At 46.8% G+C, this 25,574-nt stretch overlaps 3 protein-coding genes across 3 annotated transcripts; 2 read left to right on the top strand and 1 right to left on the bottom strand.

Annotated features, from left to right (window-relative positions):
- The first annotated feature begins 427 nt into the window (after positions 1 to 427).
- C15H10orf120 (chromosome 15 C10orf120 homolog) lies at positions 428 to 4,479 on the top strand. The gene is made up of 3 exons (XM_043925383.1): positions 428 to 1,836; positions 2,046 to 2,121; positions 3,707 to 4,479. The coding sequence occupies exons 1-3, from the start codon at positions 1,637 to 1,639 to the stop codon at positions 4,460 to 4,462; spliced, it is 1,032 nt and encodes a 343-aa protein (XP_043781318.1). The 5' UTR covers positions 428 to 1,636; the 3' UTR covers positions 4,463 to 4,479.
- Positions 4,480 to 8,095: 3,616 nt separating this feature from the next.
- LOC122708804 (spermadhesin-1) lies at positions 8,096 to 15,941 on the bottom strand. Its single transcript, XM_043925384.1, has 5 exons — positions 15,409 to 15,941; positions 13,079 to 13,108; positions 11,843 to 11,978; positions 9,725 to 9,912; positions 8,096 to 8,359 (listed from the first exon to the last, which is right to left on the bottom strand). Exons 1-5 carry the CDS (start codon positions 15,452 to 15,454, stop codon positions 8,355 to 8,357), a joined length of 405 nt encoding a protein of 134 aa, XP_043781319.1. The 5' UTR covers positions 15,455 to 15,941; the 3' UTR covers positions 8,096 to 8,354.
- A 2,849-nt stretch (positions 15,942 to 18,790) lies between these two features.
- LOC122708808 (cytochrome b-c1 complex subunit 7) lies at positions 18,791 to 19,249 on the top strand. Its single transcript, XM_043925388.1, has one exon. It carries the CDS (start codon positions 18,810 to 18,812, stop codon positions 19,143 to 19,145), a length of 336 nt encoding a protein of 111 aa, XP_043781323.1. The 5' UTR covers positions 18,791 to 18,809; the 3' UTR covers positions 19,146 to 19,249.
- Positions 19,250 to 25,574: the final 6,325 nt, after the last annotated feature.

The following is a 25,574-nucleotide window of genomic DNA, read 5'->3' as shown; positions in this document are numbered from 1 at the left end:
CATCCCGAGTGTATTATTGGAAATTTGATAAAGATTTGATTTTTTTGATGTGTGCTGTGCTTAGTCGCTCAGTCACGTCTGACCCTTTGCGACCCCATGGACTGCAGCCTGCCAGGCTTCTCTGTTCATAGTGATTCTTCCAGCAAGAATACTGGACTGGGTTGCCATGCAGGGGATCTTCCCAACCCAGGGATTGAACCCAGGTCTCCTGCATTGCAGGCCAATTCTTTACCATCTCCAAAGTCCATAATATTCTTTTTTTTCTAATATTAATTTTTTTGGCCGTGCCAAGTCTTAGTTGCGGCACAGTCTTCAATCTTCACTGTGGCAAGTGGGATCTTTAGTTGAGGCATGCAAATTCTTAGTTGAAGAGTGTGGGATCTAGTTCCCTGACCAGGGATTGAACCCAGGCCACCTGCATTGGGAGTGCAGTCTTGGCCTCTGGACCACCAGGAAAGTCCCAGTCTTTAATATTCTATCATGTCCCATTCATTGGTTGTTCCACAAATATTTGTGGAGTGCACCCAATATGCCAGGTGTCGTGTGGCTTGGGCAAACAGCTGTGTGTAGGACAAATGTGTCAGTCAATGCATACAGGGCAAGAGGCACTGTCTATACTGCTCAGAGGCACTGGCTGCTGATTTCCAGGTTCACAGCTGTTCTAGGGAACTGAAACTGCCTGGGTATGTGAGAGGAGCATTGGTGTGTTTCAGATGGCTGTCATGGGCATGAGCCCTGGACCCATCTCTAAATATCCCCACTTAGGGGGGTTTTCTGGTAGAAGCAAAGGAAAGCTTCAGGACCAGTACTTGACAGAGACATCTTCTTCCATGAGCTGCTTCTTTACTTTTTAAACTCATTTTTTCAAAAGGTAATAGGCTCACGTGGTTCTAAAATTCAAGACAAAACAGTAATGTATACAATGAAAAGACTCGTTACCACCTCATCTATATCTGCCAGGCACCCACCTCTGATAATCATTTGCGACATTTTTTTTGTATGTATTATTCTAATGTTTCTTTATGCAAATGCAAGTATACATGCTTATTTTTTCCTTTCCAATACAAAAAGGTTGTCTACAATTTATATACTTCTGTGCCTAGATTTTTGCTCTAACGGTATTTCTCAGAGATATTTCCAGGTAAGCTGGGCCCTAAAAGATAAACAAGTTGTCAAGGCAGAGACGGGTATTTGAGACATGAGGGGAGCATGTCTAGAAGCTGATTCCAAGAACCATGGATAGAGTTCATGGTGGAACATGAGCAACTAAAATTGGAACTAAGATTGGAGAGACAAGCCAATACCAGGGAGAGACTTCAGGTGATGAGTGTTCATCCTGAAAGAACTGAGCAGTCTTTATGGGCTTATAAGTGGCATTGAAGTGGTCAGATCATCTTCCAGCTACACTTCTCTACCCACTCTATTCCTCTGGACTCCGACATACCAAGACCATGGTAGTGTGTGTCCATTTCACCCCAGGGGATCATCTGATGCCTAAACCCAGACCTCACAATAGCTGCCATGTAGGCCAGTTATGATGCAAGATGTTTGTGACTGTCATTTGGGTTCGCATTAAAGCTGTCTTAGAAAGAAACTCCAGGCACTGACACCTCCCATCCTAGCCTGGAGCCAGAGTATGATCAGAGAATGGGAGAATGGCTGTCCGAAGATTGGAAAACAGAGGGCTAGAGATTCAAGGGCCCAAGAAAAGATGACTACAGAGGGGAAGTTAAATAAGAATGGAACACCGATGCAAGCATTCAATATAAGCGATTCCTTCCTGAATAAAGAGTCCCTCTACTCCCAAGGGGATCTATGCCCTGCTGCACCACTGGGGTGAGTGTAACCTGTGCCTTTGGTCCATTACGTCCCACCCATGTCAGATTTGAAGCCAAATGGAAGAGCCCACCCTGTGGCTTTAGAAACCATGGTCACAGGGGCCTTATCCTGATCAACGTAGCATCACCCTTAGTGAGATTTCCCAGCCCAAAAGGCAAAACTAGGAAGACCCTTTCGGAGTTCTAATATACCTCTCTGCCTTCCAGGATATGGACCAAATTCTACAAGTCAGACCCACGCATTGCCCTCGGGAAATACTCCCCCTTGGAGAAAGAGATCCTAGTAAGTGCTGTGAGATTTATACGCAGGGAGGCCCCACGGAATCCAGGCAGTTAGGCTAGGAGAGTCAGAGTTTCAAAACCACCAGCAACACAGGTGTGAGTCTCCCAAGCAGTGGAGGAGAGTTGGCTGAGTTAACTAGTGGCTTCCATATTTGCCTAGCAAAAGCAAAGTACTCTCTTATTACAAAGTCCCAAGCAAGACTGTAACTACAAGTGATAACAAATCATGGAAGCTGCCTTTTCTTGAGCCCTTATCTTGCACTAGTTGCTTTCATATTTGTCATCTTATGGAGACCTCACAGGGGCCTGTAAGATCAATACAATTCTCTCAGATTCATAGTAGGTGAGAAGGAGAGTCAGATTTGAACCCAGGCTCATCTGTTCCCAAAGATCTACCCTCATTCTCACTATACAAGGTCTAGGGCCCCTTCACTGGTGGAGGGCAAGGGAGCCACTAGATAATTCTTTTTGTGGGTGTCCTTTGCTCCTGTCCCATTGAGAACCTTTTAAAAATTTTCCATCATAAATGCTATATTTTTATTTTTTTGTTGTTTTGAGGTAACATTGATTTAGAACACTGTTGTTGAGGCAGCCCGAGAGCAGGTTGGAAGAGAATTTCCAGACACAGAATACTGCAGAAAGGAGAGCATTTATTAAAAAAGAGCAGAGATAAAGTGGGTACTGTGAGTGCAACAGGCTGACATTTCCTGACAGGCCAGGGAGAGTCGACCGCTTTCGTGAGTTAATAGTCGATTTTTATAGCCTCAAGACAAAGACAATTCCTGCTAGAAGGTTGGCGTTAGGTGACTGGGGTGTGACAGGGTATTTACTGGAGTGGGCATCTTTGCCTAACTGGGAATCAGGAAGCTTGTTAGTGGTGATCAAGGGGACTTGTGGTAAGGTTACAAAGGGGCTCAGTTAGCTTTGGTTCTAGACTCTGCTTCTGTGGTCTTGGTACAAGGCCTCACGCCTGTGGCCTGCAGCAGGACTCAACGATTACGTCAGCGCCGTGTGCACAATGTGTGTTTCATTTTTCTCTATGTGCTACCACGTGCTTACCACCAAAATGTAGTTTTCTCCATAACCTAACAGCTCATCTCCTTTACCCCTTTTTCCCTTCCCCTCCCCACTCGCTCGGTCATGTCTGACTCCTTGCAAGCCGGTGGACTCCTCCGTCCAGGATTCTCCAGGCAAGAATACTGGGGTGGGTTGCCATTTCCTTCTCCAGGAGATCTTCCTGACCCAGGGATCAAACCTTGGTCTCCCACATTGCAGGCAACGCTTTACCCTCTGAGCCACCAGGGAAGCCCATACTAAGTGAAATAAATCAGATTAAGAAAGACAAATACTGTAGAAATTCACCCACATGTGGATTATAAAAAACTAACAAACATCAATTCCCTTGAGATTTTAACCACCACCTCTCTCCCCTCACCCCCCAGCCCCCTGCCCACTGGCCCTGGAGGAGAGGATGGCAACCCACTCCAGCATTCTTGCCTGGAGAAGAGCCTGGTGAGCTCTAGTCCACGGGGTTGCCAAGAGTCGGACACGACCGCAAGACTCACACGCCTTTTCCCACTTGTCAGCGTCTAGGTGGCGTTCACACCGTGGCAGCCAGGAGGTTTCTGACTTACAAGCAAGAGGAAGAACAGAAAATGCTCAATGAACTACAGACACTGTCTTCAGACTACAAACGGGCGGTGGACTATAAAATGCAGCACTCCCGTCATTGTGCCACCTGTGGGCCCCTGGGGAAAATGTGGACAGCCAAAGTGATCGTGTCCCCGGAGGAGTTCAGGATGCCCCGGCGGGAAAGGCTGAACATCAGCAAGCACATAGAGCGTATGCAGCTGGCAAGAGCCCTGCGGAGCAAGCAGCTCCTACCCTACATTGAAAGGTTTAGGGGCCCTTCGCTTCTGCCTTCAGGGGGCCTGGGCCCCACGGCAAAGCCCAGGGTTGGGGAAGGCCAGGATGATGGCAATGCTGATGATGCCAACGATGCCCATCAAGAGGGGAGAGGCGAGGCGGAGAGCAAAACCTCCAAAAGACAGGAAATAAAAATGAACGTCATTTTCAAGTCAGAAGAATCCAAAAAATGCATGACATACCATCCAAATGATCTAAAACCATTCCTCCCCACAAAGAAAGTGGAAAGGTCCATCACTGGCTTAACAAACAGAAGTCTTTTGCACGTGGCAGAATTCCCTGGAGACCTCTTGCTAATGAATCAGGATTTTCTGTCTCGGGGGATCTACCCCAGTTATGCATCACAGGCCACCAGCCTGGAAAAAGAGAATGCCTGGAAAGAGTACATGTGCAAAACTGCTTCCCATCATTATTAAAGTTTTATTTATCTCCATGGTAACCCAGCCTCCTGGTCCTTCTTACTCCTGCAGCTCTGCCCCAGGTGGCTTCTCTCTTTTTCTTTCTTTTTTTTAACTTTTAAAAACCTTTTCATTTTTAAAAGTTTTATTTGATATTGGAATGGGGTTGATTAACAATATTTCAGGTGTATAGCAGAGTGATTCAGTTATATACATTAATATTTTGGGGGGCTTCCCTGTTGGCTCAGCTGATAAAGAATCTGCCTGCAATGCGGATCACATGGGTTCGATCCCTGGGTTGGGAAGATCCCCTGGAGAAGGCAAAGGCTGCCCACTCCAGTATTCTGGCCTGGAGAATTCCATGACTGTCTAGTCCAAGGGGTTGCAAAGAGTCAGACACGACTGAGCGACTTTCACTTCCATGTTCTTTTTGGCTTCCCAGGTGGTAGGTACAGTGGGAAAGAATCCACATGCCAGTGCAGAGACAGTCCATGGGATCACACTAAGTCAGATTCTTCTGAAGCAACTGGGCATACACACACATACACATACACACACACACACACACACACAGAGCAAGTGTAAGCTCTGCAAGGCCTTGTGAGTCCTTAAAAAGCAGCCCCTATTGAGCATGAATATTGCCGGTGGTAGAGTAAGCCATATGTCCAGAAGGGACACACGGACTGGTTTATATTATGGGGGGAAGGGCAGGGAGAGAAGGGACATTCTGAGATGGGAGGCTGGGTCCTCACCTGGCCAGTGTGTGGTCTGGGGCCGGGCGTCTGTGAGAGAGAGAAAGAAGGTTAGATCTAAAGCCCAGATGTGTCCAGCTGGAATCAAAGCTGAAGCAACTTTGAGACATAGACTCTGGGCTGATGTTTTTCATGATTCCTCTGAGGAGTCACTGTTAGTGTCATCATGATCTTTCTAACCCATGTCGTTTTGGGAACACCCCAATGCATGGCCATTACCCACATCCATGTGGCCAAAGGCTTTCTGTCCACCTGTTTGAAAGCCACGGCCCCTCCTGTGACAGCCAGAGGTCATTAGAGCAACATCGCCCAGGACCATCAGTCAGTCTCCCTCAGGTCTGTGACAACCCCATTGTCACCCTGGAGGTGATAGGACTCTGGGCTGTACACGGATGCCTGGAGAGTCTCCGTGGGGCTCTGCTCCAGACAGCCATGTCCTAGTTGGTCACTAGCATTCCATTTGTCACCTGCCTGCCATCCCCACACCTTGAATCATCAAGGGGCTTCATGATGAGCTGTTTAGCCAGGAATTCTTTTCTCTAGGTAGATGCCAGGGAAAAGCAACATAATACACCAACTGAGGTTACACAGTGCTGCCCAGGAGAAGCAAAGCTCAGGAAGGAATTGACGAGTGCCTCGCAGAGATGGATGAATGCTTCTGCAGAAAATAAAACCTTTCATTGTTCTGTCCTCAGAAGCAAAGCTTTCCTTCTGACATGAGTGTGTAGATGCCTCTCCTTGGTTTCCAACCGCCTCTCCCCTGGTGGATGGGGTTGGGGGTGGGGCTGCACGGCTCCAGCAGCCAAGCTTGCGTCCAAGGGCAGGTTCAGAGGTACAAGTCATGTCCATCTTCTTGTGGAGCACCTTCCTAGTCTTAAGGAGGTCCTTCTGCATCTCTCTCTGGCCTTCAAAGCCCCCTCTGCTCTTAACTCCTAATCCCTTCCTTTATCCTTACTTAGCCACAAGCATGCCCTGCTCACAGGAGACAGGCTGGAGGCTCTAAGGGATCCAGCAGGAGGCAGGGGACATGTCCACGAAGAACACACACCAGGACCTTCTGTACAGGTTTCACCCTTGACCAAACAGAGCCTCCCTAGAGAAAAGGACAGGAAGAGCCTGAAATCTCTGAAAATGGCAAAGGGCCAATGCACAGAAATTTTCAGAGCCATCTAACCATCTGAACCCTCGAGAAATTATATAAGCCATGGGAAATGCGTGCATTGTCAATCCCACCTCCTTGAGTTTGCACCCCAGCCTTGATTCTTGACCATACTATTTCAAGTTTACAGAAGCACCGTTTGAATAGAGTCTAAACCCCGTTTTGCAGCCGTCTGCAAGGCGTTTCATCCTTGGGCACACGAGAGTGACTTAGTGTAGGTCCAGACCCCACATCAGGTCTGAAGGACAGAAACCCTGCCTCACACAGATGACATCTGTCTCAGCATCTTTTCTGGTCTGTGTTTGGCTCAGCCTACGGTTGAGGGAAACGTGACTCCCATGTTAACACTGAAGACTTCCTGGAGAGAAATGCAGAGCCTCATTGGAACACTGAAAACACAACTCTGACCTTATCACTCATTCACTCATTTAAGAATTACTAGTAGGACCCTAAAGTTTGAGTGCCGCAATGGTACCCACTGAATAAATAAGCAACTGACACTGTATACTTGACTTCCCTGATGGCTCAGATGGTAAGGAATCTGCCTGTAATGCAGGCGGCCCAGGTTCCATTCGTGGATCCCCAAGAGTTGAATATGACTGAGTGTCTAGCAGCAGCTGTATTCTTAAACTGCATAGAGACCTACATGAGGTGAGGGAGTCCCAAAGATGTGATGGCAGTCAGCCCTTCAGCTGGACCAGGAGGTGCTTCATGGGGACCCTGAGCAGCAGGCAGATGTGTCTGGAAGGTTGGAAGGATGGACTCCTGGCCGAGGGGACAGTGTGAGCAAAGGCTCAGAGTTGCTCAAAGGTGTGCCATGTCCAAAGCTCGGTGTGTGATGGCTCAGCCCTGAGAGGGGCCAGAGGGGAGAAGACATTAGAAGGGAGGGCAGGCCGGGTGAAGAAGGGTTTGATGAAACTCTGCTAAGGCGGGTAAACTCTATGGACTGGTTTTCAACCAGGAAGTGAAAAATGGAACCAGATCGTGGTTAGATGCCTGTTCTGGATGATGCAGGGTGAACTGGAAAAGATCCTAAAATCTACCATAACAGCAAAGGAAAATCACCTTCAGAGAACGCACTTGAGGAAGGGAGATTCCAGCATGACTTTCTGAGTTGACCTCATCAGGATGGTCCACATACATGGACTATTGTGCCTGAGGGAGTTGATGGTTCTTCCCACAAGTTTGTGAAAAGACCCCCACACTCCCACTCCTCTCTGAACAGAAGAAAAGGACACGCAAGCAGTTGTATGCTTCTAAGGGGCTGTGCCATCCAGAGGCCACTGTGATTTTGACCCTCCTAATGCCTGGTCTGATAAAATGCAACATCACCCGACTCGATGAGCCCCCAAGCAATGTGAACTTTATGTTTTACTCTCTGAAGACCTTTAAAAGAGACTATGATGCAATATAATTGATAGTTGGATGGTGGGAATCAGAAGACATTCAACATATCCTCACCAAAGATTCTTTGTCCTCAAGCACATTGCTTGAAACTTGGCAGAGAGCCAGGCCAGCATCTCATTTCTATGTCTGTAGAGGGTTTTCTTCTGCAGGCGAGGAAAATCATAAGTAAACAGCACTCTTCTCTTGAGAGAGACCTCAGACCAATGAGAACCCCTCTGGGCATAAAGATCTTCAGAAGGGGTTTCAACTACTCTCAGCGATGCCTGGGGTTCCAACCCTGTGACACCAGGCCTCACAAACTAAAAAAAAAATCCAGACTCAGGTAAAGAGACTTTATTCAAAATGATTATAGTGATAAATAGAAGGAAGTAACCACAAGATGGCAACAATCTAAAGCCCAGTAGTAAGGACTCTTTCTGCAGTTAGGAGACTGGGGGCTGGAAAGGATGGAGGTGACAGGGTGAGAGAAGCAGGTGTGATTAGACAGGTGATCAGAAGATGCCTCTCCTTGTGGGCAGCTGACTCCAGAGGGTCTTCAAGGACTGCTGTTCTCTTTTGCAACATTTGTCCACTCAAGCCTGAGCAGAGATCACTAAGCTGTGGGATGGAGAACAGGTTAAGTAGAGTTTAAGAAGCATTTCCTTCCAATTGACATGTGGGTGAAATTGCCGTCAATCATTAATGAGGAAAAAATACACTCTTGAGGGACTGTGCTTGGTTTGCTTTAGGTTACATATACATCTGGTCCCATCACTTCATGGCAAATAGACGGGAAAACAGTGGAAACATTGACAGACTTCATTTTGGGGGGGCTCCAAAATCACTGCAGATGGTGACTGCAGCCATGAAATTAAAAGATGCTTACTCCTTGGAAGAAAAGTTATGACCAACCTAGACAGTATATTAAAAAGCAGAGACATTACTTTGCCAACAAATGTCTGTCTAGTCAAGGCTATGGTTTTTCCAGTAGTCATGCATGGATGTGAGAGCTGGACCATAAAGAAAGCTGAGAGCCGAAAAATTGATGCTTTTGAACTGTGGTGTTGGAGAAAACTTGAGAGTCACTTGGACTGCAAGGAGATCCAACCAGTCCATCCTAAAGGAAATCAGTCCTGAATGTTCATTGGAAGGACTGATGCTGAAGCTGAAACTCCACTACATAGACCACCTGATTCGAGGAACTGACTCTTTTGAAAAGACCCTGATGCTGGGAAAGACTGAAGGTGGGAGGAGAAAGGGACAACAGAGGATGGGATGGCTGGATGGCATCACCAAATCAATGGACATGAGTTTGAGTAAACGGGCATTGGTGATGGACAGGGAGGCCTGCTGTGTTGTAGTCCATGGGGTTGCAAAGAGTCGGACACGACTGAGTGACTGAACTGAAGTGATATATGCCTAAGGGATTTTAATATGATCAGGAAGGGAAATTTTATATTTGAGAGGAAATGATCATCTTGTCTAGATGTAAAGTAAAGCTTGTAAAAGAATTTTCATGTCAGATCTTCACAACTGCAAGATCTGGGGATGCAGAAATGCTGTCATAGAATAGGTAGATGTTTTTGGAGAGGCTCACATCTACCAATTCTATGACAGCATTTCTGCATCCCCAGATCTTTCTCATATTTGTGCCCCATATATTATCTGCTTTGGGAAGATCCCCTGGAGAAGGGACTGGCATCCCATTCCAATATTCTTGCCTGGAGAATTCCACGGATAGAGGAGCCTGGTGGACCACAGTCCGTGGGGTCTCAAAGAGTTGGACATGACTGAGGGATGATGCACACACCATTCTTACCCATGTCTGAGTTTGTGCCTACGAGAAAGGGAGTCTTATTTTTGGCTCATCTACTGACAATCGAGTTTATTTCAACAGTCACAAAAACACCACACGCCCAACTTCCCTGCACCATGAACAGAGAGGGAGGACTTATTAGCAGGTGCCTGCCTCCTTTTACCTACCTTGTGGATCCTGAAAGTATAACACTTCATAGGAAGAAGTTGGGTGGTCAGGCTTTCTGATGTACTTGACAGTCATGATATTGGCAGTAGATCTATAGTCCAGGAGTGAACCTTCACAAATCTTCCCTAAGACAGAAGATCCTGGTAGCCCATCTATAATCTCCAGGGACTCTTTATCACAATTGAGGCTGTTGGAGCAGTGGGAAGGGAAGACATCAGCCTTTGGAATCATGGTCCCTCCGGCAGGCAGCCTCCCCTGTCCAGACTCCACACAATCACAGAGCTTTGCTCACCAGACGTCCCAGGATGGTGCCCTCGGGGAGGGAGACTCACCCTTCTGGAGGAGGGGGTGGTGGTCACCCAGGACCCTCCCCACACCAGGGCTGCAGCTGACTCCTTGCCTCCTGGGCAGCCCCACTGCTGGGGCTCAGGGAAGCCCACCCAGGACTCTGGGGTCAGGAGCCACTGGACGGAGCAGTACAGTCAACCCTGAGGACCGTTTCCTTGGGCAACAAGAATGGAGTCAGGTGAGGCCCAGACAGGGGTGTGTGACTCCACTTCTGCTTCACCCTCTGCACCCCTGGCACAGGGGGCCCAGGACCCCTGCTTGGCCTCCAGGATCTGCAGAGGCGAGAGGGGCATCCAGCTCTCCCTGCTGTGGGCATAGTGCACACACGGGTTGTCACACTCCTGCTGAGGTCTCTGCCTCCTCCTCCTGCCCATCAGACCTGACCCCACCCTGTCTTCCTCTCTCAGCCTCCAGCATGTGTCCCACCCAGGAGGGAGGTTGGAGCCTCTCTGGGTTAAAACGAGACCCGGAAGGGACATCTCACCAGGACACACACTCAGCTTCCTCTAGACTAGCTTGCTCTTGGATGGAATGATTCCTTCCTTGCCCCAAGGACAGTCATATCCAAGACTGGCCTTGGAGAGGGTCAAAGGGACAATAATGAAAACTTTTAGGATAATCTATCCCTCTGACTCTAACAGAAATGGTGATGCAGGAAATGCCTGCCTCCTTCAGCCCTGGCGTGTGGTTTGGGTAGATGGTCTGAGCCCGGCTGTGGGGCAGGCATCTGCAGGTTGTCCTCCTCACACGGAGCAGCTCCTCCACCTAGTGGGAGACCTGACCTCATAGAAGGTCTGGAGGGACACGGCCCTCAGTCACAAGATAACATCACCTGTCTCAACCACCATTGTGGACTATATATCACTTGGTTTGCAGTTGGTGGAAATGCGGCTCCTGTGTTAATATCTGTGAAGAGTAACCTACTATAGAAATGCTACAACTTATTGCTACATTGACAGTGCTTTCTGTTGCAGGATTATTCATCCATTCTGTCTTTTAATTGTTCATTCAGTCTTTCATTCATCCACACACTCACTAGTTAAAAAATATTTCTTGACCACCAAAAATAAGACTCCCTTTCTCGTAGGCACAAACTCAGACACGGGTAGGAATGGTGCGTGCATCATCCCTCAGTTATGTCCAACTCTTTGAGACCCCACGGACTGTGGTCCACCAGGCTCCTCTATCCGTGGAATTCTCCAGGCAAGAATATTGGAATGGGATGCCATTCCCTTCTCCAGGGGATCTTCCCAAAGCAGGTAATATATGGGGCACAAATATGAGAAAGATCCGCCCAGCTGTGGACAGAGTCAGAGCAGGGGTTTCAGGTGTGATGGAAATGTTCTTCCTCCAGTGAAATCATGCACTAGGAAATGAGGACACTAAGCAGCAGGTGGTGAGTCTGGGAGAGGCGGGAGGTGCCTTCCAGGCAGAGGGGACAGTGTGAGCAAAGGCTCAGAGCTGCCCGACAGTCTGGGGTGTCCACAGCTCAGAGTGTGCTGGCTCAGCTCAGAGAGGGGTCAGGGGGAGAAGAGGTGAGAAGGGAGGGGAGATCAGGGGTCCCCTGCAGGGATCTGAAAGCCATGCAAGGAGGGTCCGCTTTATGCAGAGGGCAGGAGGCCATGCAGGGTCACCAGCAGGAGTGAGCTGGAGTCAGGATGTGTCTGGATGTGTGTGCTGGGTGGTGCAGGGGGAAAGGGAAGGGGCAAAGAGGGACACCTTCCCATAAAACCACAACATCAGCAAAGAATACTCCACTCAGCACTTACTGGAGGTTCTGGATAGTCACCCTAACTTGGTACTCTTGTGGCACCTGGATAGTCCAGACACAGTTAGTCTCCGGTCCGTAATAGGTGGCGATCACTCCAGACTCTTCTTTGAGGATTCCCCCACAGTTAGTATTCCCTACAACAGAAGGAGGGATTCCAGTTCCCAGAAGGTGCACCAGGCTGCCAGGCTCTGTGCCACCCCTCCCCCACCCCACTGCAGGTGGTCCTGGCTCCCATCCCCCAATCACAAACAGACATCCGCCGCCCAGTCTGAGCACCCAGGAAAACGTGGTTTTCAAGGTTTTAATCTTTTCAGAATTTTAAAGAGATCCACACCCTTTACTACAGTTTGTTTTGATCCCTGAAAAATATGAGTGTAACACCTTGTCAACAAAATATTGTTTGTCAGGTGAAAGTGAAAGTCACTCAGTGATGTCTGACTCTTTGCGACCCCATGGACTAGACAGTCCATGGAATTCTCCAGGCCAGAATACTGGAGTGGGTAGCTGTTCCCTTCTCCAGGGGATCTTCGCAACCCAGGGACCAACCCAGGTCTCCCACACTGCAGGTGGATTCTTTACCAGCTGAGCCACCAGAGAAGCCCACAGTTTGTCAAGTGAAGATAAAACAGCACTTTCATCATTGGTGTTTTGATCAAATGAGTTCAAGTTTTACCTGGACCTGAAAATCACTAGGGAAATCAATCAATCGTCGATCGATCAATCACCAGTCACTCAATCAATCATCAATCACTCAGTCATCCATCAGCCCCCACATCAGGAGGAAACCTTTCTCTTTGCCCGGCGCCCCCCTGATGCCGACACATGCTCTGCCTGGGAGGCTCTCATATCTGACACTGGACATGGTGATGCCCCTCGGCCCTCCAGGCTCCAGCCTTTGGAGGTGGCTCCGCTGTTCTGGGACCCCTGCTCTGTGGAGAGGTGGTCCCATTCCTGCCTCCTGAGGTTGTGCAGGCAGGAGGGCAGGGGAAGCTCCTGGGTTGTGGAGGTGAGGAGGGGAGGGGAGAAGGAACAGGGAGGGAGTCATGGGAGGTCAGGGTGTGGGACCCTAGGGATTGTTAAGACCAAGGCTGACGGTCAGCTCCGGAAATGCCAAGTTCCTTTAACCAAAAGGTAAACCGACACCGGTGTTTCCAGGAGAGGCATCTGAACTGAAGCCCTAAAGCACTTCTCCCCGTGAGGAGCATAAAATGGCAAGGGTTAAGACTGTACTTACGGGGGAGCCAGTCTAACGAATCCACTGTGGCTGGAAAGACATCAAAAGAGAGCAACAAATGAAAAGCTGGAGGTTACTGGAGTGTCAGGGCATTAGCACACACAGCGCACATCCTGTGGGGAGGGGCTGGGCTTCCAGCGGTCATGCTGGGCGCACAGTGCTCGTCCGCCCTCGTCCAGGGAAGAGCCGGGCCCTGCGGGGACAGGCAGGAAGGAGGCCTGGCACCCCGCCTTCAAGACCCGCTCGTTCAGCTGTGACCCTGCGTTTCTCGGTTCCACTCAGTGAAAATGAATGTTCTGGCTCTGGAGCCACAGTCAGACAAGTCAGCTCTCAGGAGGCTGAGTGGCTTCTCCAGTTAACCTGGGAGTTTCTGCTCGGCAGGTTGAACCTGCCATTTCCTAGGAAACCTCTCAGTCCCAGGCCAATCAGGACAGAGGGGCACGCAAAAATAACTTGAGTGTTTCTTGTAATTCTTCAATGAAACCAATGATGAGTTTGCTGTTGGTGTAAATACATGGAATAAAAATCTCAGCTGAGAAGAAATGAACATTCTTAATTTAGGAAACTTTCACCATATCAGGGAACTGAGTCAGGGACCTGATAGCAATCACTGTTTCCTCTGTTGCTGTGGCTTGTGGTTTATCCTCAGGGCGTGATAAGTGGGCACAGCCCAGCTCAGGAAACAGACTGGGGCCCAGTACTGCTCGGGTGAGAGCTGGACGGCTTTAGGCAAGATATTTATTCTCACAATCCTCAGTCCATGCACCTGTAAACTGGAAATTTAATAGTAACAGCCTCCTTGGTTCCAGAGGACAGCTCAGCATCCAGCCCAGAGAGGCTGTCCACTACGCTCCCCGCCACTGTCAAGCTCCCACCACATTTATCTCCTTCCCCATAGACACTGCTTTCCTCAGTAAATTGAAACCAACAAGTGCTCTGGAAGCTATGTGACCAGAGATGTCAACCAGGACACTGGGGTCCATCTCCAGCTGCCCGTCCTGAGTACTGAAGTGGCATAGGATTGGGGGCCACAGAGGAAACCTACCCACCCTGGAGTGTCCATCTCGTCTGCTCTGAAAAATACAAATCGAGGTTTCTCTGAAAGCAGATCTCAAGGGCAGAATCACACATCTTCCCATCATGGACCCACACGTACAGCGACCTCCTCTGATCTAGAATCTGAGGTCCCAGCTTTGAAGCCAGGGAACCAGCAGCCCCTTGGGGGAGTTCAGGACACGTCACCCCAAAACATGCCATCCTGATCTGTTGATTTGAACTGATGGTGCTTGAGAAACAGCAGGTGCAGGAAGGGCTCTGATGGACTGTTTCTACCTACAAGCTGCCCACAGAGTGTCCCAGGAGCAGGGCTCCCCTTCCCCACCCCCACAGCCTCAGACCAGGGGGACGGGAAGGTCCTGATCACAGGAGGCTGGGACAAACGCTGAGAGGGATCTGTGCTCACAGAGACAGCACAAGCCCGTCCTTCCATCCACTCGGCTCCGGGTCATGAGCAAGGTTGCCTGCAGGGGAGCGGGGGAGGAGACTGTGGGTCGATGAAAAGAGGAGCTGGAGCAGAAAAGCACAGAGAAGGGGGCGGGCAGAGTAAGACCCGCAGAGAGAACAGGGAGGAAGGGGACAGAGGCTTCCCTGAAGGCACGGCCGCCCCCTTCTTTCCCTCCAGCACCGAGAATCCTCACGGGTCCCTCCACGTTCAGTGCAGGCCCAGCGCCCAGCCCCATGCAGGGCTAAGACCACCCCCCCCCACCCCAATCAGGACGTCCTCAGCCCTGCCGGGCGCTGCTGCTCCTGCTGGGCATTCCTGAGCTCATGTTGCTGCCACGTCTCCATCCTGCGGGCAGAGGCAGAGCACCCCACCTGTCCAGGGGCTTCTCCAGGGGCCCCCGCTCCCCCTTGGATGCCACCCTCCAATCAGGTCCAGCCAGGGTCCCACCTACAACACACACCATCATACTTCCAAGACCCCTGCAAAGCTGACCACGTCTGGTTCACCTCCTCCAGGTCTGGGCTGAGGGCTGGCTGTCGTGCAGGGCATCCCAGGGGACATTGGTTAAGGCAGAGGGGGCCCAAGGAATGCATGCCAGAACAAGGACGGACAGCCAAGAAAATGTTTAAAAATCATTATGTACTCAGCCCTGGGTCTTGGCCATCCTGCTGGACCCTCCTCCTTCAGACCAGGCTGAGGGCAGCATCTCTTTGGAGGAGGGCAGCTTGCAGACCCTCTTCCGTGGCAACAAGCGAACTGCACAGACTCTCTAGGTGAACAGGAAGCAGAGAGGCCCGGGGGCAGGGGGCTGGGGGCCAGGCTTTACCTGTGCTGAGCAGCAAGGCCCAAGGGATGGCGCTGGACAGCTTCATCTTCACAGGCTGGCCCCGGCCTCAGCAGTGAACCTGGCCCCGGAGGCCTGGGGCTATATACACACAGCAGCTGACACCTGATCTCCTCCTCCCCTGGAGCCCAGCCTCGCCAGGGCTGCGGGAACCCCGGGTTCTCTAGGAGAAGGGAGGTGCCTGCTGCTTCCTCCATGTCTTTGTCACACACTTTCTGGGTCCTTTTCCCCTGGGAAATAATGACCAGTTCCTTCTCTTCCTCTGCTCTTCCTGTGGTCCTGAATAATGGGTGACACGGAGCCCTGGCCACACGGAACTCTTATTAGGGAGCCCTCCTGTCTGAGGTTAAGCTTCAGCACGTTTACCTCCAGTGACTTGTATAAGCCTCACAACACCTTGGACAGGAGAGGACCTGAGACCCAGAGAGGCCAAGGCACTTGCCCGCATCACGGGGTGACAGTGACTGAAGCAAAAGGTGGTCTGATGTCCTGGCTGCCTGGTCTTAAGAGCCCTCTGTCCCCCAGGGCCAAGGCAGGTAAACGCCCCGTCTGCTCCACGTGTGGGTCAGAACTGGTGGTGGAGCCGGAGTGCATGTCAGCCTGTGTTGTGTGTCCACAAGGGAGATAGGTAGGCACATGTTGGCATTTGTTCTATATTTATACCAACACCCACATGGCTCTGATAGTGAGGTGTTACAGCTATGAGAATCCAGAAGAGCTCCTTGTTGAAAACATGCAGCAGATTCCTAACACGTTCGACCGGAGTTTCTATATAAGTCAACTTTCTACTACCTATTTATCCAAGGAAATGAAATCGTGGCCACACAGAACATTATTCATGAATATTCATAGCTGCATTATTTGTAAAGAGAGAGAGTGGTTAAAAACCCAAATGGCCATTCATCGTTGAGTGCATAAATAAAATACACAGTCTGTTTGTACAATGGAAGTCATTCGACCATTTAAAGGAACACCAGCCCAATTGTCTTTCAGGGAGCGTTAGCAATTACACACCAACCAGCAGAACACGATGTCCATTTTCCTGACCTTAAAAGCTGCATTTTACAAAATCTTTCAAAATTCCATGCTGATTAGAAATGCTTAAAATAATATCTTTTTAAAAATGTGCATTCCTCCAACTGCCAGTGGGTTTGGCCACTTCTTCAAAGGGGGTGTAAGCTCAGTGGAGTGTGTGCTTAGCAAGCAGGAGGTCCTGGGTTCAATCCCCAGCACCTCCAGTTTTCTTGGCAGGGGTGTGGAATTTGTCTTGGGTTCTAAATCAGCACTAGATGCATCCTCGTTTGCTAAGAACACCCACCGCTTGCCCCACTTTTTTGGTTCTTTTTTAGCTTCCCTGGTGGCTCAGACGGTAAAAGCGTCTGCTTGCAATGTGGGAGATCTGGGTTTGATCCCTGGATCAGGAAGATCCATGGAGAAGGAAATGGCAACCCACTCCAGTACTCTTGTCTGGAAAATTCCATGGATGAAGGAACCTTGTAGGTTACAGTCCATGGGATCCAAAAGAGTTGGATATAACTGAGCAACTTTACTTTCACTTTCCAATGTTTTTAGTCCAACCCCAGTTCTTTTGAGAAATGCCTGTTCGTGCATATCTTTGGGCCAGTTTTCTGTTATTATTGCATTACTCATTTTTCTTTATGGGTGGTAGAAACTTCCTGTTCTTTTTAAGTCATATCTTTCTTTACAGAAACCCTAATGGGTTCCCAGTGGGAGGGATATTCTACCTCAAGCAAAGCACGGAGAAGTTGCCTGAGCTATCTGGTCACTCAAGCTCTTCTGGCTGATGAATGGAGGAGGAGGCTGATTAGACAGGGTCTCGCTCTCAGAAAACAATGCTGGTTCTGCTCCAGTGGTTAAGTTCCCTGGTTGCTATTTCTATAAAATGCAATAATTCCTCACAGTTCTCCTTCCATCTAGAATCTCCCTTGCCTTATCGTTCCCTGTTACCCCTGGCAGTCCCCTAAGTTTAGAATACTCCCTGGCCACGATCTGTGGATCGAACAAGGAGCACCCCGTGGCTGTAAATGCCTGGATGGCGGGAACACAGGAGCCGTGGGAGGAAGGCAATTGCTTGTCTTCCATTCCAGTTCAAGCATCCCACCTTCATTCCCTGCGTGTCAGGTTTGCTGTCCTCTCCCTCAGCATCCATGCAGGTTTGTGACTGCTTGGGAGGAAAAGAAAAACAGAGTCCCATTTCCAGGGGCACTCAGGAATCAAAGTCTGATTCTATATGGATGGGTAGATATCTCAGACCATAAATCTGAGCTCTACATGGATAGCCAACTGTCCTTCTGCCACTGGTCTGGTTGTGTCCCATTGCGCCATTAATGGGTGCATGCGTGCTAAGTTGCTTCAGTCAAGTCTGATTCTGCAGCCTGCCAGGCTCCTCTGTCAATGGGATTCTCCAGGTAAGAACACTGGAGTGGGTTGCCATGCCCTCCTCCAGGGGATCTTCTCGACCCAAGGATAGAACCTGCTTCTCCCTCAACTCCCATATTGCAGGCGGATTCTTTATCACTGAGCCACCAGGGAAGCCCTTGTGTCAATTATATGACAAGTCAATTACCAAAGCTTTATAGTAATCCTTCATGGGTGATAGTTGCTATTTCCCCTTTGTATGTGTGATTTCAGTTCCTTTTCAAAATTGCCCTATTTTGGAACTTTCATTCTTCTATGTGAGTTTTGGATTGTCTTGTCAAATTCTAGGAAAGTTGATTTTGATTGAAAGTGCATTAAATTAATAGATTTGTTGGGCAGAATTAACATTTTTATGATCTGAGGCTTCTGAACCTGTAACAGTTGTGTTTCTCCATTTCATCACATTTTCTTTTACGTCTTTCAGTATCATTTAGAAGTTCTCTCCATAGAAACCTGATATACAATGGAACTGGAGGAATCAACCTGCCTGACTTCAGACTATACTACAAAGCCACAGTCATCAAGACAGTATGGTACTGGCACAAAGACAGAAATATAGATCAATGGAACAGAATAGAAAGCCCAGAGATAAATCCACGAACCTATGGACACCTTATCTTTGACAAAGGAGGCAAGGATACACAATGGAAAAAAGACAACCTCTTTAACAAGTGGTGCTGGGAAAGCTGGTCAACCACTTGTAAAAGAATGAAACTAGAACACTTTCTAACACCATACACAAAAATAAACTCAAAATGGATTAAAGATCTAAATGTAAGACCAGAAACTATAAGACTCCTAGAGGAGAACATAGGCAAAACACTCTCCGACATAAATCACAGCAAGATCCTCTATGACCCACCTCCCAGAATATTGGAAATGAAAGCAAAACGAAACAAATGGGACCTAATGAAACTTAAAAGCTTTTGCACTGTCAGGTCAACATGGCGGGCCGGCCAGCTGTTTCAGCATCAAGCAGGTGGCTGGAGGGTATTCGAAAATGGTATTACAACGCTGCCGGGTTCAATAAACTGGGCTTAATGCGAGATGACACAATACATGAGAATGACGATGTAAAAGAAGCCATAAGAAGGCTTCCTGAGAACCTGTATAACGACAGAGTGTTTCGCATTAAGAGGGCACTGGACCTCAGCATGAGGCAGCAGATCCTGCCTAAAGAGCAGTGGACAAAATATGAGGAGGATAAATTCTACCTTGAACCATATCTGAAAGAGGTTATTCGGGAAAGAAAAGAGAGAGAAGAATGGGCAAAGAAATAATTTAGTAGTCTAAATCTGTGGGTACAGCTGTTCTCAAGTATTTTTATGAAGTTGGTTAAACCTGAAGTGTACAATGTAGAACTATTTGGGCTGTAAATGTATTACTTTAAATAAATATCATAATTACTGTTGGAAAAAAAAAAAAAAAAGCTTTTGCACTACAAAGGAAACTATAAGTAAGGTGAAAAGACAGCCCTCAGATTGGGAGAAAATAATAGCAAATGAAGAAACAGACAAAGGATTAATCTCAAAAATATACAAGCAACTCTTGAAGCTCCATTCCAGAAAAATAAATGACCCAATCAAAAAATGGGCCAAAGAACTAAACAGACATTTCTCCAAAGAAGACATACAGATGGCTAACAAACACATGAAAAGATGCTCAACATCACTCATTATCAGAGAAATGCAAATCAAAACCACAATGAGGTACCATTACACGCCAGTCAGGATGGCTGCTATCCAAAAGTCTACAAGCAATAAATGCTGGAGAGGGTGTGGAGAAAAGGGAACCCTCTTACACTGTTGGTGGGAATGCAAACTAGTACAGCCACTATGGAGAACAGTGTGGAGATTTCTTAAAAAACTGGAAATAGAACTGCCATATGACCCAGCAATACCACTCCTGGGCATACACACTGAGGAAACCAGATCTGAAAGAGACACGTGCACCCCAATGTTCATTGCAACACTGTTTATAATAGCCAGGACATGGAAGCAACCTAGATGCCCATCAGCAGATGAATGGATAAGGAAGCTGTGGTACATATACACCATGGAATATTACTCAGCCATTAAAAAGAATTCATTTGAACCAGTTCTAATGAGATGGATGAAACTGGAGCCCATTATACAGAGTGAAGTAAGCCAGAAAGATAAAGAACATTACAGCATACTAACATATATATATGGAATTTAGAAAGATGGTAACGACAACCCTATATGCAAAACATAAAAAGAGACACAGAAGTACAGAACAGATTTTGAACTCTGTGGGAGAAGGTGAGGGTGGGATGTTGTGAAAGAACAGCATGTATATTATCTATGGTGAAACAGATCACCAGCCCAGGTGGGATGCATGAGACAAGTGCTCGGGCCTGGTGCACTGGGAAGACCCAAAGGAATCGGGTGGAGAGGGTGGGGGGAGGGGGGATCGGGATGGGGAATACGTGTAAATCTATTGCTGATTCATGTCAATGTATGACAAAACCCACTGAAAAAATAAATAAAAAACAAAACAAAACAAAACAAAACATTAACAACCGCCTAAAGCGCCCAGTGTGCGTAGCGGTCACTGTTAGTGTGACTCACTATATGGGTTTGGACAAAAGTATAATAACACGTTCCCATCATTATAATATCACCTAGAATATTTTCAGTGCCCTAAAAATCCTCTGTGCTCCATATAGTCATCTCTCCTCCCAGCCCTGGGCAATGGCTCATCTTATTACTGTCTCCATAGTTTGACATTTTCTACAACGTCAAATAGTTGGAATCATGCAGTATGTAGCTTTTTCAGATTGGCATCTTTAAATTAGCAATTTGTATTTAAGTTTCTTTCACATGTCTTTTGATGATTTGTTGGTTCATTTCTTTCTAGTAAAAAATATCATTCTATTGTATCACAGTTTACTTATCCATTTACCTTCCAACAGACTTCTTGGTTGCTTTTTGAGTTTTGGCAATTGTGAATAAAACTGCTTATAATGGCCGTGTGTGGGTTTTCATGTGAATATAAGTTTTCAATTCCTTTGGATAAATACCAAGAAGCAGGATTGCTGGGTGTATACCAAGACTATGTTTATTTCTATAAGAAATTGCTAAACTGTCTTCCTGATAGCTTACCATGAACAGTGTCAGATTCGACATTGCTGCTGCTGCTGCTGCTAAGTCGCTTCAGTTGTGTCTGACTCTGTGCGACCCCATAGACGGCAGCCCACCAGACTCTGCCGTCCCTGGGATTCTCCAGGCAAGAACACTGGAGTGGGCTGCCATTTCCTTCTCCAATGCAAGAAAGTGAAAAGAGAAAGTGAAGTCGCTCAGTTGTGTCCGACTCTTCGCAACCCCATGGACTGCAGCCTACCAGGCTCCTCCGTCCATGGGATTTTCCAGGCAAGAACACTGGAGTGGGTTGCCATTGCCTTCTCCGATAATTATACATTGTTGTTATATAATCCCTAGTACAGAGTTTAAACTGAATTGTTTGTTGTGTAATCACCAGTTTTGGGCTTAAAGAAAAAAAAAAACAAAAACACTTTATATGACTAAGACTGAGGAATGTAGAGAAGAAAAAAAAAGTTCGTCCTTTCCTCCTCCTTGAGAGCCCCAGACCACTTTCTTCTCCTTGGGGACCCTGGACGTCTTATCAACCTGCCTAGGAATTGACTCTCTCATTCCTAAATGGCTTTTCCATTTTTCATCCTGACCAGCAGTGTATGGGGGTTCCCACTGCTTTATATCCTCATCAGCATACAGTGCTGTCAGGATTCCAAATGTGGTCATCTGAAGCTGTATCTCACTGTCGTCTTAATTTGCCATCCTCTGGTGACACGTGATGTGGTGCATCTTTATATATTTATAGCCATTTTGTATACTTTTCTTTTTGTTGAAGTGTCTATTAAAATTTGGCCCTTTAAAAAATGAACTGTTTCTTTTTTTTGAATTTTAACAGACCTTTGTATGTTTCTGCCTGCAATGCAGGAGACCCCAGTTCAATTCTGGGGTGGAAAGATCCACCGGAGAAGGGACAGGTTACCAACTCTAGTATTCTGACCTGGAGAATTCCATGGACAATTCTCCAACGTTGCAGGCAGATTCTTTACCAGCTGAGCCACAAGGGAAGCCCTCGATGGACTTATGGGATCACAAAGAGTCAGACACGACTGAGTGACTTTCACTTTCACTTTGTATGTTTGGATAATAGTCCTTAATCAGATATGTCTTTTCCACATGTTTTCTTTCAGTCTATGGCTTGTCTTCTCATTATCCTGATACTGTTTTCACAGAGCTAGGTGAGTACATTTAGTGAAGTTCAGCTTATCAATTATTTCTTCCATGGATCATGCCATTGGTATTATGTTATCACTATACCCAAAGTCATCTAGATTTTCTCCTATGCCTCTTTTAGAAGTTCTGTAGCCTTTTATTTTACATCTGGTTGAATGGTTCATTTAGAGATGATTTTTATGAAGAGTTTTGTGAAACTCTGAATCTAGATATATTATTTTTGCATATGGACATCAATTACTCCGACACCATTTGTTTAAAAGACTATTTTATTCCATTGTATTGCCTTTGTCCATTGTCAAAGATTAGTTGACTGTACTTACGGGGATTTATTTCTGTGCTTTTTATTCTGTTCCAGTGGTCTATTCTTTCACCATTACCACAACTGTCTTGTTTACTGTAGCATTATTGTAGGTCCTGAAGTCAAGCAGCATCAGTCTTCCAGTTTTGTACTTCTCCTTCCATATTTTTTCTACAGATTGAATCTTTTGCCTCTCCACCTAAATTTTAGAATCAGCTTGTCCATATTCACAAAATAACTTGCTGGGAATTCTGAATGGAATTGCATTGAATATATAGATCAAGTTAGAAAGAATTGAAATCTTGACAATATTGAGTCTTCTTATTCATGAACAAGATATATCTCTCCATTTGTTTAGTTTCATTTAGATTTTATTCATAAGAATTTTATAGTTTCTCTCATATAGAACATGTAAAATTTTCATTTGACTTAACTATAATATTTCATTTTGGGGGGGTGCTAAGGTAAATTACATTGTCTTTTTTATTTCAAATTCTGCTTGTTTATTTTGGTATATTGGCTTTTGTGTATTAACCTTTAAATCCTGAAACCTTGCTATAATCTTTAATTACTTCCAGGAGTTTTTCTTTTTTTGATGATTCTTTCAGATTTTCTAAGTGATGATAGTGTAAGTCTGTATGCAAAAATAATTTGTCTTCCTTACCAATGTGAATATTTTTATTTACATTTCTTGTCTTATTGTATATTGGAAGCAAAACCTTCCAGTGTGATGTTGAAGAGGAGTGGTGAGTGGGGACAGCCTTGCCTGATACCTGATACTAATGGAAAATCTTCGAGGTTTTCATCATTAAGTAAGATGCTGTGTGTGCATGCGTAGTCATGTCCAAATCTTGGGACCCTATGGACTGTAGCCTGCCAGGCTCCTTTGTCCATGGTATTTCCCGGGCAAGAATTTCCCAGGTATTTCCTTTTCCAGGGGATCTTCCCAACCCAGGTATCAAACCTGTGGCTCCTAAACTGCAGGCAGATTCTTTACTGCTTGAACCATCAAGGAAGCCCCAAGTAAGATGTTAGCTACAGTGTGTTTTTTTTTTTGCTAGATATTATTGAGCAAGTTGAGAAAGTTTCCCTATATTTTATCTGCAAGTTTTTATGATAAGTAAGAGTTGAATTTTCTCAAAGGCTTCGAGAAACACCTTTGTTACAACCATGTGACTTTTCTTTTTCATCATATTGATGCAATGAATTACAGAAAAATTACAGAAATTGATTTTTAAATGTTTAGCTTTGCATACTTATAATAAATGTCAAATGCCTGAGGTTTATAATTCTTTTTATACACTGTTGGATTCAATACACTAGTATTTTGTTGAGAATGCTTGCCAGAGGATGAGATGGTTGGATGGCATCACCTATCAACGGACATGAGTTTGAGTAAACTCCGGGAGTTGGTGGTGGACAGGGAGTCCTGGTGACCATGGGGTTGCAGAGTCGGACATGACTGAATGACTGAACTGAACTGAACTGATCCTGCTTGAGGACAGTTTCTCCTTCCTGAAAACCTTCTGACTAATCCTGATATCAAATGTATATTATGGAAGTGGGTCTGGTAGGATCTTTCTATTGTTAAGTTCTAATCCTGTTACCCTAAAATGTAAATTGTGGGAGTGGGTCTGGTAAAATTTTTACAACCTTGAGACATTCTTTTGATTTACTGTAATAACTAATTTAAAAAGCATGTAATGCCCTCGCTAAAGACTACCGAGGGAGGCGCTCTCCATCCCCCTTCTGATGTCTGTGTCAGAAATTTTCTCTGTCCCTTTTCATACTTTAATAAAACTCTGCTACACAAAAGTTCTTGAGTGATCAAGCCTGGTCCCTGGTCATGAAGCTAAAAATCTTCTTCTTCGGAGATGGAGAATTCAGCACTGTTCACCGTAAGCTATCAATTGTAGAGTTATCCATTCAGCTGAATCATGATGTTCTAATCGGGGACCCTCAGAAGCAGGCAGGTGAAACTGGAAGTATTGTAAGGATGCACTTCTGACCCAGGGGACAGTGTGAACAATGGCAGGAAGATGCCCAAAGTTCTGCTGGGCCCAATACTCCGTGTGTGATGGCTCAGCCCTGAGAAAGCATATAAGGAAGAAGACATTAAGAGGGAGGGAAGGTCAGATGGAAAGGATTTTATAAACTCTAACCAGGCTTCCCTGTCCATGGAATTTTTCCAGGCAAGAGTACTGGAGTGGGTTGCCATTTCCTTCTCCAGGGGACCTTCTTGACCCAGGGATCGAACCCTGGCCCTCCTGCATGGCAGGCAGATTCCTTATCAACTGAGCTACCAGGGAAGCCTCAAACTCTGCTAGTTCAGTTCAGTTCAGTCGCTCAGTCGTGTCTGGCTCTTTGCGACCCCATGAACCGCAGCACGCTAGGCCTCCCTGTCCTAGAGGGGACTCCATCACCAGTCCCCGGAGTCCACCTATAGCCATGTCCATTGAGTCGGTGATGCCGTCCAACCATCTCATCCTCTGTTGTCCCCTTCTCCTCCTGCCTTCAATCTTTCCCAGCATCAGGGTCTTTTCCAATGAGTCAACTCTTCATATGAGGTGGCCTAAGTATTGGAGTTTCAGCTTCAGCATCAGTCCTTTCAATGAACACCTAGGACTGATCTCCTTTAGGATGCACTGGTTGGATCTCCTTGCTGTCCAAGGGACTCTCAAGAGTCTTCTCCAACACCACAGTTCAAAGGCATCAATTCTTCGGTGCTCAGATTTCTTCACAGTCCAGCTCTCACATCCATACATGACCACTGGAAAAACCATAGCCTTGACTAGACGGACCTTTGTTGGCAAAGTAATGTCTCTGCTTTTTAATATACTGTCTCCTAATATCTGCAACATCAGCAAAGAAAACCCACCTCCAGGAAATTCACTTGAGGGAGGGAGATCCCAGCATGGCTCTGAGCCAGCCTCATCAGGCATTGTTGTTCCTGAGGGAGTTGATGACCCAGCTCAAGGTCCATGAAGAGGCCCCCACACCACCCCCTCTGCTCTGAACAGAAGTAAAAGACTTGAAGGCAATTTGGTCAGTTCCAGGCCTGCAAGAGGCTGTGCCATTCAGGCGCCACTGTGCTTTTTGATCCTCCTACCATCTGATCTGAT

The sequence above is a fragment of the Cervus elaphus genome, chromosome 15 (genome assembly GCF_910594005.1).
Source record: "Cervus elaphus chromosome 15, mCerEla1.1, whole genome shotgun sequence".
In the NCBI taxonomy this organism is placed as follows: Eukaryota; Metazoa; Chordata; class Mammalia; order Artiodactyla; family Cervidae; genus Cervus; species Cervus elaphus.
The sequence above is the reverse complement of the archived record's forward strand: the minus strand, read 5'-3'. Positions and strand labels throughout refer to the sequence as shown.